At 43.7% G+C, this 17,256-nt stretch overlaps 1 protein-coding gene across 1 annotated transcript; it reads left to right on the forward strand.

The window, feature by feature from the left end:
* Nucleotides 1-1,339: 1,339 nt before the first annotated feature.
* Nucleotides 1,340-4,749, forward strand: HDR (4-hydroxy-3-methylbut-2-enyl diphosphate reductase). Its single transcript, XM_048713566.2, has 10 exons — nucleotides 1,340-1,742; nucleotides 1,836-2,032; nucleotides 2,413-2,592; nucleotides 2,699-2,830; nucleotides 2,926-3,000; nucleotides 3,087-3,192; nucleotides 3,291-3,385; nucleotides 3,716-3,901; nucleotides 4,054-4,140; nucleotides 4,262-4,749. The coding sequence occupies exons 1-10, from the start codon at nucleotides 1,472-1,474 to the stop codon at nucleotides 4,325-4,327; spliced, it is 1,395 nt and encodes a 464-aa protein (XP_048569523.1). The 5' UTR covers nucleotides 1,340-1,471; the 3' UTR covers nucleotides 4,328-4,749.
* The last annotated feature ends 12,507 nt before the right edge of the window (nucleotides 4,750-17,256 follow it).

A 17,256-nucleotide genomic window follows, 5' to 3' on the forward strand; every position in this document is an offset into this window, starting at 1 on the left:
TGCATATAGAGACTAATAACCGCAGGAACCGTGTGATCATTTGGCTTACAAAATAACTCTCATGCAGCTATCGGTTATTATATTTTACTTGCAAGGATTTTGTCTCTCCAAAGACGTTGATTTATGCTCGTCAATTTCTTCGATAACCCATTTGCGAACTTTATTTTGTGAGAAAAATAGTATAAATAAATATGCTCACATACACGCATGTATACTCAGCCCTATGAACGTAAGAACATACAATCTATCCCTATGAACACCTTCAAGAGAATGAGCCGACAAATCTTGAAATTGACCAATAGTCACCACATGCACCTGATAGTCGATGGGAACATCATCTTTCACTGAACGAACATCGCTAGAAATGATTTAATGGGCAACGATGATATGAACGAATCGACCACCTAAACCTTACCACTATGGTTCAAGCAATAAGAGCAGTCAAGGTGCCTCTTTTGCACCCTTGAAATTTGAGTCACCAAAATTTCATTCTTTTGCTTTTGTGGTGCTCAGAGGCAAACCTAGACAATGAAGGGCAAAGTACCCAACTGATAAGGGCATCTATGAGAATGTGGACTCTTTACCGAGAGATATTGACTTGGATTAACTTTCTTGCTAGAAAATTGATCAACAAATCCTCTCAAGGTGGTTGGCACAATTTTTTATGAGGATTTTAGTAGGGTTTGAATCAAATAGGAAAAATTTATGCATACCTCCTTAATAATTCAAAGAGCATCACAGGGAAATGTTATTAAAAATCACGTGTCTCGGTAAAAGTATCCAAAGAGCTTGGTTGCAAAATTATTGTGTTCTGAAATGAGTAGTCAGATGAGGGCAACTTCACTTCTGTTAGGGATTGGTTGCACGGCATGGCCAATATCATTGGTACCAATGGCACCGACAACTAGAGGGAGGGGATTGCATCGCTTCCCATGCTTGCGTCGTGGGAGGTTTGGAACTGAGTGTAATGCGAGTGTTTTAGGAAAACTTCGTCCATGTCAGGTGTTAGCAGGTGTAACATTAAAGACGAGGCCCAATCCGTGGGTTATAGCGGATGCAAGAGATTTGAGTTTGATCCCGCCGCAAGAGTGTGTCTTTTGGGAGTCGGTCGCCTTGTAATTATATAGAACCTCCTTTGATGAGATGAGACAAAATTTTTGCCTCCGGTTCGAAAAAAAACCCTACTCCAATGTCATTTTCTTTCTTGAACACCTTAGTCATGTTTTCTCTCCCAAGGTAAAAACCAAGCATAAAAGGTTTCATTTATGCCACTCACAAAGTAAAGGGTGTTTTCCCAAAATTTGCCACAGGACAAAACATGAGGTCCGGGGATAAGATGATCACAAGGGGAAGTGGATCCCCATTCCAAACCCAGCGCACCTATCCCCATTCCGTTCCCCGCCGCGGCACTTGGCGTCGTCCGCCCCGCAGCTCAGCTCCACACGCCCGCCCACTCCCTCCGCCACAAGCGATGGCGACCATCACCACGCAGCTCCGCTCCGCGCTCCTCTCCCCGGCCGCCTCGTCCTCGTCCTCCTCCTCCCCGCGCCGCGGCGGCCGGCGCGCGCCCTCCTCCGTCCGCTGCGATGCCTCTCCCCCGGCGGCGTCCGCGTCGGCCTCCCTCGACCCGGACTTCGACAAGAAGGCCTTCCGCCACAACCTCACCCGCAGCGACAACTACAACCGCAAGGGCTTCGGCCACAAGAAGGAGACCCTCGAGCTCATGAGCCAGGAGTACACCAGTAAGCTCTATCTAGCCTCTAGAGACTAGAGCAGTAGCTATTTGCGGTCCGATTCATTCAGAAACGTTCCTAATTGACGGGGAGTGCCTGCAGGCGATGTGATAAAGACGCTCAAGGACAACGGGAACGAGTACACCTGGGGGCCGGTGACCGTGAAGCTGGCGGAGGCCTACGGCTTCTGCTGGGGCGTGGAGCGCGCCGTGCAGATCGCCTACGAGGCGCGCAAGCAGTTCCCCGAGGAGCGCATCTGGATCACCAACGAGATCATCCACAACCCCACGGTCAACAAGGTATAACCAAGTTCGTGTTGCTTGACAATCGCCATGCGCGGCTCGTGGGGTTAAGTGTTTCTGTTCCTGGATGGTTTTTCAGAAGAATCTGATCTTACGTGTATGAGGGGATTAATCACCCACTATCTAATTATTAGGACGCATGTTAATGATAAAGGTGTTCATACTGAACAATCGCCACCAGGTTCCTTTGTGCTGTAGCTACTCGGTCACTTGAACAATTAGTTTGTGGTTTCGGTATTCATGTAGTGTCAGTAGAGCAAGAGAAAAGAAAAATAACCGTAACATGCCTAGCTGTGTTCATTTCGTGTCATGTCTGTCTAATGGCTGTGGATTTGACAGAATTAAATTCCTGTTTCTTCGTCTGATTGTTCATGCAGAAATTGGAGGACATGGGTGTCAAAGATATTCCTGTTAACGCTGGTATTAAGGATTTTGATGTTATTGAACAAGGCGATGTTGTTGTCTTGCCTGCATTTGGAGCTGCTGTGGATGAGATGTACACATTAAATGAGAAGAACGTGCAAATTGTTGATACGACATGCCCTTGGGTTTCAAAGGTACATTTTGCATTTTAATACGTGCCTTGCTCTTTTGTATGATGTTGTTCTGTTCTCGAGTGTCACAACATTTATCAGGCTAACCAACCGTGTAATTATAATATAGGTGTGGAACATGGTTGAGAAGCATAAGAAGGGCGACTATACTTCTATTATTCACGGAAAATATGCCCATGAAGAGACTGTTGCCACTGCTTCTTTTGCAGGGAAGTACATTATTGTGAAGAATATGGTCGAGGTACGTTTGATGCATTTATATCTTTCTGTTGTTTAACGCTTGATGCTAAATCCACTCCGTGGTTTGAGATAACAAAGTATTATCAAATGAAACAGGCAACATATGTATGTGATTATATACTTGGTGGCCAACTTGATGGGTCTAGCTCAACTAGAGAGGAGTTCCTTGAGGTATAGATTCTTCTCAAATTACCCTTTACTGCCATGTTGGAAAGAAATGATGATGCCTAATGGAACTGTTTGGTCCACAATCGCAGAAATTCAAAAAGGCTGTTTCTCCAGGATTCGATCCTGATGTTGACTTGGAAAAGGTGGGCATTGCAAATCAAACAACAATGCTTAAAGGAGAAACTGAAGAAATTGGTGCGTTTTACTAAGAGGTTCATTATGGCTGTGTGATTTTGCACAGTACAGATTTGCTACTACTTCCAGTTTTAACCAAAATGCTTTATAATTAACAGGAAAACTTGTTGAGAAGACTATGATGCGTAAGTATGGAGTTGAGAATGCCAATGAACACTTTGTTGCATTCAACACTATTTGTGACGCCACACAGGTACATTTTCTTTTAAGCATGTACTTTCATTTTATGGAGATTGTGCACTAGATGACTACATGTTATCATTGACCTGTACCACCAACTACTCTGTCAATGCTACACGTGTGATAGATTCAGTGAGAGCATAGGGGCAATATTGTATTTTGTCATTTTTATCTTTTGGGTGGAACTAAAACATAGATCATATATAGTTGTAGTAAAGGGAAACATAGTGGTATTTTACTTTGTTTTTAGTGTCTTAAAAACATTTACGTAGGAGTAAGGGCATAGAGTCGTATCTTCACTTGAACATATATACTGATGACACACTTCAACTTCATATCTCAGGAAAGACAGGATGCGATGTATCACCTAGTGAAGGAAAAGGTTGACCTTATTCTGGTTATTGGAGGGTGGAACTCCAGTAATACCTCTCATTTGCAAGAAATTGGAGAACTCAGTGGAATTCCGTCCTACTGGATTGACAGTGAACAAAGGATTGGACCAGGAAACAGGATTAGCTACAAGCTAAATGTACTTTCTAATACCCTGATTAATATTCATTTCTCATTGAGAGTAAACTATTATATTTGAAAACTGGTAGTGAATCTTGCTGAGAGAAGAGGTGCTGTACTTACAGATGGAAGAATGTAACCTTTTTAACTGAAATTTGAACTGTTTGACAGCACGGTGAGCTTATTGAGGCAGAAAACTGGCTACCAGAAGGGCCTATCACAATTGGAGTTACTTCTGGTGCCTCAACCCCGGACAAGGTAATGTAATTCACCCGGTTGAGGTGCTTCTTTTGTACGTAATTTACACTGGTGTACAATATATTGGTGCACATCAAATAAACTGAAAACCGCATAACCATGACGCTTTCTTCTTTTGCAGGTTGTTGAGGATACGCTACACAAGGTGTTTGACATTAAGCGTCAAGAAGTTTTGCAGGTTGCATAGATTTTCAGCAAAATTGGCCAGGGGATAATAATAGTTGATGGCCTGGCAAAGGTTAGTAGAACAATTGTGCGACCTATCGTTGTACAGTAGCTAAGAATGTAATGCTTTAGGCACATACTTTTACGAGGATATCTGTGCTGGGATACATATATATGTTGTAATCACTTGTACCACGAACAGTAGTACACTTGTATCAGCTGCTATAACCCTTGGCCCCTTGAAAAATCGTTTTCGTAGGCTGGTTACATAGATATCAACCACTGGGTTTGTTGCTGGATAGGGGTCAAATGCAGGACTCCCTGTATGTAGCAAGTGCAAGAAATGCAGGGTTTCCTTTGTATATTAGGGCGCAAGTCCAATTCCCATTCTGACATGTTCATGTGTCATCTGTTGTAATTGAATTTAACTTTTCTCCGTATTCACTTTCTGTGTTTGGTATGTTACTTACAGAGTACATAGTTTTTCTTCTTCTTTGCAGAGTACATAGATTACCCTGTCACTTATCCTGTGTTCATGTCAGCGTTGTTATACCAAAACTTTTATATAGCTTAATGTACGATGAGCCATGCGCTCTACTCACGAGCACACGAGCACCTTGTAAATTTGTAGGTGCAAAAGGAATAAAACCAGAAATATCACCCTATGTTTTCATAGGCTGATTAGGAAATTGCTAATGGAGCTCGAGCTCCATGGAGCTTGAAATTTGAAAATTTTAAAAATCAAATGTTTAGGTTCCAAAAAGCTTTGAAAAAATTATGTATATACCTATGGATCTATACTACTTGCCTGTAAAGTTTCATGGCGAAATACATATGCTAGCTACACGAAATTAGCCAAATCATGTATTTCTACTTTTCTAGCATATGTACTATTCAGTTTTTTTGGTACAACTCGCATCAAAACGTATTTTTTTAAAACACAATACAGACGCTAACGAACACGTACATATACTCATCCTTATGAATGCGCACACCACTATCTCCCGTTAAACGAATATTTTGCCTTTACAAGACACAAAAAAGTTTAATCCTTGGTTGGTTGGAGATACACTGCCCTCCTAATCACCCAACCATAAGTTGGTTCTCACATCAAAACATATTTCGTAATAAAATCTATACACATAGTATATTTATTTTCTGATTTTTTAAACTTGAAAAGTTGTTTTTTGAATTGTTGAAAATTTCAGACTCCATGGAGCCCGAGAGCTAAAAAGCCTCACTCCACTGATTACATGGATATTAACCACTGAGTTTATTGTTGGATAGAGCTCGAATGCATGATTCCCTGTATATAGCAAGTGCAGGAAGTGCAGGGGTTCCTGTTAGAGTTGTGTCGAATATTATGTATAAGTTAGGTTACAATTGGACTCTGAGTAGTATTGTGTTAGGATATGGAGCCGTGTTTTAGTAGGACACTTATATCCTAAGCCTCTCATATATAGTGAATGTAGACAGACGATGTATCCTATGTCAACATAATAGCACAGGCGCGCAAGGAGCAGCTGGTGGCGTGTGCTGGCGCTCGGGTGGCCGGTGTGCGGTATTGTGACGGTATCACAGGGAGGAGCGCCCATACTCATGCCCCAGGATGTAGCCATGATGGTGAACCTCGTTAACAAATCTCGGTGTCGTGCCTCGCGTGATTGCTTGGTCTTTGGATGATCGACTACATGCTTCGGATTTATTCTAACAGTTCCTGTGTAGTATGTGAAGTGTACAAATATTAACCACTAAATTTATTTGCAGGTGCATGATTCATCCGATCCTTTGTTCTACGTAATTGAATTTCACTTTGCTCTGTATCTATTTTCTGTTTGGCATGTTCCATTCATATATTACTACGTCACCTAGACCTTATGGCCGCTTGTGCCAGATGACAACGCGATTGAAATTTAAAATCTCGCTATGGTGGAATATTAACTGCAACATCATGTTACTGTAGCATAGAGATTTTCTATTGTCTCGACACATTTTGAAAACTTGAACTATTTTTGGGAAAATCTGAAAAAATGAAATTCTGAAATAGTTTCTGAATTACCCTAGCAAAATTTACAATTATGAACAGTTTTTGAACAACAAGAACAAATTTTAAACATGAATTTAATTTTAAATTATGCTTTTTTAAAAAGTAAACAAAATTTGAAGAAGTAAACAATTGTCTAAATCATGAATGTTTTTTCAAACTGTGAACAAATATTTGAGATTCCTAACAATATTTTAATTCTTTAAATAAAATTCCAAGTTTTTTTTGAAAAATGTGAATAATTTTTAATTTCCAAACAATGTCTAAAAACACAAATTTTCTAAATTCCCGAACATTTATTGAAAAATAGACATTTTTAGAAACACTAACCAATTTGAAATTCTGAACATTTTTCCAAAGAAGGGATTTATTTCAAATTATGATCATTTTTTGAAAAAGTTCAATTAATAAAAATGAAGATAGAAAAGAGAAGGAAAGAATAAAAAACAAATTGAAAACAAAATAATTAAAGCGGAAACAAAAACTAAAAGAAAAAGAAAAAGCCTAGAAAACCATTAAATTAACCGGAGATAAAATAAAAATGAATAAACCCAGCCCTGAATCGGTTGGCAACCTTCTGGAAGGTTTCCAAAACCGGGATATATAAAACGCGAGATGGCCCGACCCAATTATTTGGTCCGGTCGCTCGGTTTGGGTGTTTGCACGACAACTTACACAATAAGGTTTTCCCCTATGTCCAGCGCAACGACTATTTATCCCATTAAGAGCATCTCTAGCAGACCTTTTATATTGCAGACCTTTATAATGCGTTTACAGTTCGCAAAAAACGTGTTTTGTGGGCTGGTAGCTCCGCTATGCGGGGTCTGTTCGGCCGCAGTCCGCGCCACCCCGCAAAACACATGATTTTTTTCTGAATTTGACACATATGTCACATATTACACATAATTATGAATTTAATATAAGGTAAAATGTGAATATTATAATACAACAATCATCCAAATTATAATAAGTATTCAAATCACCGAATTAAACTAATAATTCAATACAAGAGTTGTACCGAATAAAACAATGATACAAATCACACATGAATTAAATGAAATAAATGTAAGAAAAGCAGGTTTTACCGCCCATGCTTTTGTCAATGATGCTCAATGAGATCCTCCTGAAGCTGATAGTGGGTGTTTGCGTCTTCATTCTACCAGTATGCTTGAATGAATGTGTGCATGCAGTCAGGGTCTCTAGTTGGCTTCACACGGCTACCGACATTGTCGTAGAAGAACTCCAAGTTCATGTCCCTCTCTTCGATGATCATGCCCCTCTCCTTTGAGTAAAAAACCGAGAATTGGCCTCGCAAGCTTGCACTATTTTTACGAAGAGGGATCGGTGCATTCGATACCTTCTCCGGAAAAGGTGCGGCGGATATATAGGATTGTCCGCGAAGTAGTCTTGCATCAACAATATGTTCCCGAGATGGCGGTTGCGAGGGATGCAAAGATGACCGACGGTCGATCCTCGCCGTCCCTTGCGGTTCCGATCCTCGAGCTCCTTCACGGCGAGGACCGCCACCACCATCTCCTATCGATGGCGCTCGAGCAGTGGCTCTATGTCCGAGTCGTCAGACGAGGACGAATCCTTTAGCAAAAATTCCTCGCAAGGGCTCAAATCAATCTACAGATCGCACCTGAGCTCGCATGAATGAAAATTCATCTATAAATCGTCCGCTACGTCGAACTAGAAGGGGCGCAAAAGGGGACTCATCGACGGCGGTCAATACGGGGCGGCGGCTACTCGGGGGTGGCTCAGCGAATCTAGGGTGGGCGGCGACTCGGCGGATCCGGGGCGCCGATGCAGCGACGCGGTGGACCCGGGTCTAGGGCGGCCCGGCAGTGTGATTCCGTCAGCGGAATGGCCGGAATCGAAGGCGGCGGGCGGGCGGCGGCGGGATGGGGGCGAGGAACACGAGCCTCAAAAAAAAATCTAAGGGTCGGATGCGTTTACATCATCTATTCGGGCCACTTTTTTTGCGCAAAACCGTATATTGATGGTTATTTTGCGGGTCGACGCTATAAGGGGTCCACTAGAGATTTTTTTGAGACAACCTCGCGAAGCTTTTTATTAACCCGTCACAATGTTTACAGGGACGAAAGAAAGATCTCCAGGATGGCCTAACCAGACATGGCGGCCACCCCCGAGAGATAAAGCATGCTTCGCTAAGTTGTGAGCCTCAAAATTTGAGCTCCTAAATTCATGGACTATTTTACAAAATTGAAAGCTAGCAGAATGTTCTATGATTTCATGTATCACCGCGCATATGAAGCTGAAGTACCCCTCTGTATATCTTCTACCACCGTCTTGCAATCGGATCCCACATGAATGCTTTGAACGTACAAGTCCTCCGCCAAAGCTAGTGCTTCCCTTATGGCCAGAGATTCGAGTGTTTGAGGATCATTGATTTGCCTGAAACCAACGACCGAAGCTCCAAGGAACAGACCATTTTGGTCCCTACACACAGCAGCAACCGAACCATACGTGCCTCTCGATAGCGCTGCATCCACGTTAACTTTGGCACACCCTTGGTCTGGAGGTAGCGAACGTTTTGGTCTCGGCGCTGGTACACTAACCGGTCTTGGCGACTTCTTGTTGATCTGCTGCATCTCTGACAAATAACTCAAGATGAAGCCATTAGTGGAGTATGGAGACTGGAAAATGTCCTCATAGATCGCCTTCCTCCTCGCACTCCAGATCGCCCATGCTGTCACCACAAGGCGAGTAAATTCTTCAGGCTGTAGCATATCATGTAGAGCAAACAACCACTGCTTCGGATTATCATGCTGGCAACTTATCACCTTTTCAGCAAAGTCCTCGGGGGCTAAAGCCCAGATGCTCCTCGACATTGAGCAATTCAACAACGCATGTCTCCATGTGTCCGTGGCTCCGCATAAGTGGCATGTATTTTCATCGGCCATGTTTCGGTGATGGAGAACCTCACCCGTAGGCATCGACTGCCTGGCTAGACGCCAAACGAACATCCGCAGCTTCGAGGGTACTTGTATGTGCCAGATTGCACTCCATTGCTTAGCTTCATGTAAGTTTGAAGTACCTTCTTCCTCATGAAGCCATCTTTCCCTGCTGATCTTCGTTCTTATCATCATACGGTAAGCAGAACGCACCGAGAAAACTCCCCGTCTCTCTTCATGCCATGCCCAAAAATCTGTTATATTCCTCGTGCATAGCAGTATTTTGAGGATCTCTGAAGCATCAAAAGGAGTAAAAACAGACCATACCAGGTCTTCTTTCCATTGAGCCGAGGTAGCATCAATCAGGTCCGACACTTTTTCTGGCGGATTAGGAACAAGTGAAGTGATCGTCCTTTTAAAGTTATCGCGAGGAATCCAGTTATGCTGCCAGATACTTGTCGAAGCCCCATTACCAATTCTCCGAACCACTCCTTGTGCAACAATGTCCCTGCCATCAAGCACCGCTCGCCATATCTGAGAAGGGTGGGATCCTAGCTCAGCTTCCAGGATTGAGCATTGATGAAAATATACAACCTTCAACACCTTTGCACTAAGCGAGTTCTCATCGGTCATCAGCCGCCATGCTTGTCTAGCCAAGAGTGCTAGATTGAAAATCTCCAAATCACAAAAACCGAGACCGCCCAAAAGCTTAGGCCTGGTCATCATATCCCATGCGACCCAGCTAGGCTTTCTTTTACCTTGTTTGCTTCCCCACCAGAATTGGCGAATTATGGATGTGATACTGTCACATAAACCCCTTGGTAGATGAAAACAAGACATTGAAAAAACAGGGATCGCTTGTGCCACTGCCTTGATTAAAACTTCCTTTCCGGCTGCTGATAATAGTTCCTCCATCCACCCTTTGATCCTCTCCCATACCCGGTCTCACAAATATTTGAAAGTTCCATTCTTCGACTGGCCTACATCAGTTGGCATACCCAGATAACTTTCATTTAATGATTCATTTTGGACGTTTAAGGAACGCTTCACCTCTTCCTTTATAGAATCTGGACATCCTTTGCTAAAGAAGATGGAAGACTTCTCATGATTTATCCTCTGTCCCGAAGCTCTACAATAAATGTCAAGCATGTTTGACACTTCCTCTGACCCCTCCACATTAGCCTTAAAAAGCAGCAGGCTGTCATCTGCAAATAAAAGGTGGTTAATGGTGGGCGCCGTTGGTGCCACCTTAATACCTGCGAATGATGACCGAGAACTGGATTTCAGGAGGCACGAAAGGCCCTCTGCTGCAATTAGGAATAAGTAGGGGGAGATTGGGTCTCCCTGCTGGATGCCTCTTGTAGGTGTAAATGAATCAAGTTTTTCTCCATTAAACAGAACAGAAAAGGATACTGATGAGACCAACCCCATAACCGTGTCAATCCACTGTTGAGAGAAACCCAATTTGGCCATAATACCTTTCAAATATGGCCATTCCTATCTTTCATAGGCTTTCATCATGTCCAGTTTCAAAGCACAAAAGCTATTAGACTATGACCGTGTCCTCTTCATAAAGTGCAAACATTCATAAGCACATATGATGTTATCTGTGATGAGTCTCCCAGGCACGAAAGCAGATTGTTCCTCAGATATAATATCAGGCAAAATGATCTTTAGTCTGTTGGCAACTACTTTGGATGCAATCTTGTATAGCACATTGCAGAGACTGATGGGAGTAAATTGAGACAACTGAGAAGGGCTCATTACCTTTGGTATTAGGACCAACACCGTGTCATTAATGCATTCCGGGCTTTCCTCCCCTCGCACTATTCTCAAAACAATTCTTATAACATCTTCACCACAAATATCCCAGTTGCGCTGATAAAAATGAGCAGGAAATCCGTCCGGGCCAGGTGCTTTTGTTGGGAACATTTGGAATAATGATGCCTTAACCTCATCAGACGTGTATTAGGCATTAAGGCGCGCATTCATTTCCTCTGTTACTTTCCTGGGCACATGATCTAGCACCGCATCCATATTTTCAACTCCCTCCGAAGTGTACAAAGTTTGATAGAAACTATTAGCCATCGCTTTTAACTCATCTGGGTCAACAACGATCGCTCCCAAGGAATTTTGCAATGCCTTAATCATATTCTTCTTTCGCCGCAAGCTTGCACGAAGATGAAAAAACCTGGTGTTCTTATCGCCCGCGGATAGCCACTGGATCCTTGCTCGCTAACGCCACATTAATTCCTCTCTGTGGTACATCTCAATTAGGCGCTTGTTGATCTTGAGTTCCACGTGTGATGGTCCAGTTCTAAGCGGGTCCCCCCGCAGCTGCTCTAGTTGTCCTTTCAAGAGCTTAATCTCCTTCTTCACGTTACCAAAAGTATCATTGCTCCATCTGCTTAGACCTGCCGCCAAGTTCTGGATCTTGTTCCTCATGTCCTCAACTGTCAGGCAGGGCACCGCCGCATCCCGTCCATCAACTAAAGCATCATGGAGCCCCTCATGTGTCTCCCACATTACTTCATAACGAAACTCCGGTTTTTTGTGTTGCTGCTTCATACGGCCCATATCAACCAACAGTGCAGAGTGATCCGAAGAAGCAGCTATCTCATGGGTGACAGCTGCTAGTGGAAACCTTGCCATCCAATCCGTGCTGACCAATGCCCTATCCAGTCTGCATCGTGTGTATGTTCCTCCAGTGACCTTCTTCTCGAAAGTCCAAAAACGGCCAGAATAGCCCAAGTCTAATAACATGCAAACATCAATTGTATCTCTGAATGCCTGGATCTGTGCGTTGCTGCGTTGACCAACTCCCTCGTGCTCTTCCGGACGTAAAACTTCATTAAAATCACCGAGACAAAGCCAGGGTAAGCTGCTTGTTGTACTGATATTTTTCAAGATTGTCCATGTTTGTGTCGTAAGTGCATCTGCGCCTCGCCATAAACACACGTTAGTCTCCACATATCCTCACCCTGCTCCTCCACAGATACATCAAGGTGGTAAACAGAGTAACCAAGAATTTCAACTTTTATTTCATTGTTCCAAAACAAACCAATCCCACCACTCCTACCTTGACTATCAACTGCATAAGCATTATCAAAACCAATGGAACTAGCTAAAGCTTCTACCTTAGAGCCTTCAATCTGTGTCTCAACAATACAAAGTAGGGTAGGGGCAAACTTCCTCGCAAATTCGCGAAGTTCTCGGGCTGCCGCGGGTTTGCCCGCTCCACGGCAGTTCCAGCAAAGGGCACTCATTGGGCCAGGCGGCGCTCCTCGAAGGAGCCCGCCAAACTCTTCACTGCTGAAACCTGTCCATCACTACCATCATCTTCCTTTCGGGTCCTCTTGGGTTCTCTCTGTGGCGGGGGGCTGGACACGGAAGTGCCCACTGGCACGATAGATAGCTTATCTGCAGCATCACCCTCCAGCGGTAGCCCAACCAACCTCTTCCTCGTGAGATCATCCATATCAGCATCCTTACCATTGCCGTCAACTGCCATGTCATCCTCTCTACTTCCCATCTCCTGATAAGCTGGGAAGTTGTTCATTTCGGTCTCGCGTCGGTTGCCTGATCGTCCTCCTGTCCGACCTCCCCTACGGCCACCTCTCCTACCTCGGCCCTCTCCAGGACCTTGGATCGCACGCATAGCCCAACTAGCTCGTAAATCCTTGAATACTAGAGCCGAAGGGGGATGAATCCCAGTACCGTGTTCCTTATAGAGATGACCCAACATGCCACACACGGTGCACCAATCAGGCAGCTTCTCATACTTTACCCTATAAATCTGTCTTTCCCCCCTCTGATCATGGATACTGCGTTCTTCAGGGGCTTAAGCACATTCAGCCGGATCCACACCCTATGGAAGTTCCCAACAAAGTCATGAGATGGTTGTTCTGTGAATAGCACTTCCCCCACCTTTGCAGCTAGTGGAGCGACCAGGTGAGCAAACAGATCAGGAACGTCATGTATCTGGATCCATATATCAGTTGTCTCTAGCTTGATGGATGAGGGCTTGGAGACCCCATCATAAGGCGCAAGAAGCACTACATCCCCTTAGAAATTCCAAGGTCCCTCATGCATAACTCTCTCCCAATCTCCTAAACAGGACAGTTGAACTGAGTACAGATTATCTTCCAAGGGCTTGAACTTGACCTCCTGCGCTGTATTCCATGCTGCTCGCATGTTTCTGTAGAACCATGTCTGACTGTATGATTTTGAGGTGTTTACCCTAGCCAGCGCAATCCATCTGGGTCCCTGTGGAGGTGCAGCTTCCTCATCGAAGATCACATCGTCAAGATCTTCTTCCTTCAGCCCAAGCTCTGCCATCATCCGTTCAACATCACTCGCGCCCGAGGAGCCCGAGGCCCCATCAGCCGCCATCAGAAGATCCTTACCCGATGCAAAACAGTGACCGGGTATATGGGAAACCCTAGACCCGCCGTTCCCCGTCAAGCCTCGCGCGAGAGGAAAGCGACGGAGGAGACGGAGAGGGATCGGCGGTAGGGAAGGAAACAGCGATCTACTGTGATCTACTCGACGGCGTCGCAGTCGCCGCCGCGAGAACAAAAACCCTAACTTGAGGGAACGTTCCAACTCAGATCCAGGGGTCCACTAGAGATGCTCTAAGCAATCGCTGCGGGATGTCTCGCTGAAGGTTGTAAGGTATCTGGGCCGACCCAATTCGCGCGTGACTTTATTGAGATTGCTGCGGGATGTCTCGCTGAAGGTTCTAAGGTATCTGGGCCGGCCCAATTCACGCGTGACTTTATTTGAAGTGAAAAAGAGAAGAGGAGAAAGGGAGAACACGCGCGCACAGTGAGTTCACGCGCGCTACTAGCCACCCAGTGAAAAAGAGAAGAGGAGAAAGGGAGAACACACACGCACAGTGAGTTCACACGCGCTACTAGCCACCCAGTCCAAGTCGCAACATTGGTAAGTGGAAGGGGCGAGCCTTACTTGAGGCCATTTGAGTCGGGTTTTTTCTTTGTTTTCTTTTATTTCTTTTTATTTTTTCTTCTACTTTTTTGCATTTTGTTTTTAGGTTTTTGTATTTTATTTTTTGTTTGTTTTATTTTTACTTTATTCTTTCAGTTTTCTATTCTCTACTTTTTGTTTGGTTTTCTTTTTCCTTCTTCATTTTCTCCAATACTTGTTCAACATTTTTCAAATACTTATTCAACATTTTTTAAACACTTGTTCAATATTTTTATATACATGATCAACATTTTTTCCAAATACTTGTTCAACATTTTTTAGACATGATCAACATTTTTTTGAATACTTTTTAATATTTTTTCAAATACTTGTTCAACATTTTTATATACAAGGTAACCTTACTATTCATAGATCTAGACTTGTCGCGAAAGGTTTCACGCAAGTTCTAGGAGTTGACTACGACGAGACTTTCCCGCTGGTAGCTATATTCTTAAGTCTGTGCAAATACTACTGGCAATTGTTGCTTATTTTGGTTACGAAATATGGCGCATGGATGTGAAAATGGCTTTCCTAAATGGAAACCTCAAAGAGAATGTATACATTATACGACCTGAAGGTTTTGTTGATCCTAAGGATGCTAAAAAGGTATGCAAGCTTCAGAAGGTCATTTATGGTCTTAAGCAAGCATCAAGGAGCTGGAATATTTGTTTTGATGAAGTGGTCAAGAGTTTGGCTTCATCAGGAATGACAAAGAATCTTGTGTTCAAAAGAAATTTAGTGGGTGGCAAAAGCATTTATAGTCTTATATGTGGATGACATATTATAGATTGGCAATGACGTGAGTTTTCTTAGGGCATCTCCAACGGTGACCCACAAATTTCATCTTGCATCCATCCGCGGTCATGGATGCGGGAGGCCCCCATCCAATCATAGCCGCATACATTTCAAACTCTTTTTCAACAAACAAGATGAAATTCATTCCAACACGGTTGAATTTCATATAAACATGACAAACTTCATTACCTTTACATCAACTAAGTGGTGCTTGTCCGGCTCTGGAGGTATAATTAATACCTAATGTAAATGATTGCCAGTGCACATTCCCCGTGTCCGGCCATGAGCCTTGAGAACCGAAGCTTTGCCTTCTCCAGTTCCGGTTCGACGCTTTCCAGCTCCGCCTCCACGTCGCACCGAAGCGATTAATTGGCCGCCTATGCTCAGCCCAACAAGCTTGGCGTCAATGGGAGGGGAGGAGTGGTGGCCTTGTTGAGACCCGAGCGATGGTGACCTACCATGCACTACTCTTCTTTGTTGCCGGCAGCACCCGCGGGCGTGCCGGCTTCGTGGCGGGGCACGACCTCAACGGAGCTGGCTATGTCATCCTCGTCGTCGGTCTTGCCAAACATCACCTCGTTGGTGCACTCCTTGTAGGCAGCTACCACCTTCGCTGCCCGCTTGCAGTACCGCAAGCGGGTGAGGTGGATCTCATGGGCGGTGCGGTAGGAGTCAAGCAACACCGTTTGCTCCACCGAGTCCGCGTCCCACATAATCGCCCTGTGCGACTTGTAATCTGCATTGGTATTTCCCCGAAGAGGAGGGGATGATGTAGCACAATAGAGGTAAGTATTTTCCTCAATTATGAAACCAAGGTTATCGATCTAGTAGGAGAACCAAGCAACAATATGTAAATAACACCCACACACAAACAACAAATACTTGCAACCCAACGCGTAAAGGGGTTGTCAATCCCTCAACGATATTGAGATAGATTAAATTATATAAGATTTGATAAATAGATATAACTAAAACACAAAATAAAATAAATAAAAGAAAATAGCAACAAGGTATTTTTGGTTTTAATATATGATAAAAGATAGACCCCGGGGTCATAATTTTCACTAGAGGCTTCTCTCGAGAAAATAGCATACGGTGGGTAAACAAATTACTATTGGGCAATTGATAGAAAAGCAAATAATTATGACGATAGCCAAGACAATGATCATATATATAGGCATCATGTCCAAGATTAGTAGACTGAAACAATTCTGCATCTACTAGCATTACTCCACACATCGACCGCTATCCAACATGCATCTAGTGTATTAAGTTCATGGGAAAACGGAGTAATGCAATAGGAAAGATGACATGATGTAGACAAGATAAACTCACGTATGAATAAACCCCATCTTGTTACCCTTAATAGAAACGATACATGCGTGTCATGTCTTTTTCTGTCACTGAGACTGAGCACCGCAAGATCGAACCAATTACAAAGCACCTCTTCCCATGGCAAGATAAATCACTCTAGTTGGCAAAACCAAACCAATAAATCAGAGAAGAAATACGAGGCTATAAAGTCATGCATAAAAGAGTTCAGAGAAAACTCAAATAATATTCATGGATAGATCTGATCATAAACTCACAATTCATCGGATCACAGCAAACACACCGCAAAAAGAGTTACATCAAATAGATCTCCAAGAACATCAAGGAGAACATTGTATTGAAGATCAAAAAGAGAGAAGAAGCCATCTAGCTACTAACTACGGACCCGTAGGTCTATGGTAAACTACTCACGCATAATCGAAGGGGCAACAAGGATGATGAAGAACCCCTCCGTGATCGTTGCCCCTTTCGGCAGAGTGCCGGAAAAGGCCTCTAGATTGGATCTTGTGGTTCTGGAACTTGCGGTGGCGGAAAGAGTATTTCGTCGATTCCTCTAGGGTTTTGGGGATTTTAAAGTTTTTATAGAGGCAGAGGTAGGTCAAGAAGGTGCCCGTGGGCCCCACTACCCACCAGGGGCCGCTAGAGGCCCCTGGTGCGCCATGGTGCCTAGTGGGCCCCATGAGCCTCCTCTCATGTGCTCCATAAGCTTCCAGGGTCTTATATCACCAGAAAAAAATCTCCAAAAAGTTTCGTGGCATTTGGACTTCGCTTGGTATTGATATTCCGCAAAGTAAAAAACAAGCAAAAACAGCAACAGGCACTGGGCACTAGGTTAATAGGTTAGTCCCAAAAAATGATATAAAGTTGCTAGTAAAT

Source organism: Triticum urartu, chromosome 4A (assembly GCF_056163025.1).
Source record: "Triticum urartu cultivar PI428250 chromosome 4A, HENAU_Tu73, whole genome shotgun sequence".
In the NCBI taxonomy this organism is placed as follows: Eukaryota; Viridiplantae; Streptophyta; class Magnoliopsida; order Poales; family Poaceae; genus Triticum; species Triticum urartu.

Excerpts from the sequence above, each read along its gene's own strand:
- HDR (XM_048713566.2), top strand. The coding sequence starts at position 1,472 with ATGGCGACCATCACCACGCAGCTCCGCTCCGCGCTCCTCTCCCCGGCC. Across the intron at positions 3,386-3,715 it reads CTATTTGTGACGCCACACAG|GAAAGACAGGATGCGATGTA; the intron begins GTACATTTTCTT and ends TTCATATCTCAG. Across the intron at positions 4,141-4,261 it reads GTGCCTCAACCCCGGACAAG|GTTGTTGAGGATACGCTACA; the intron begins GTAATGTAATTC and ends CTTCTTTTGCAG.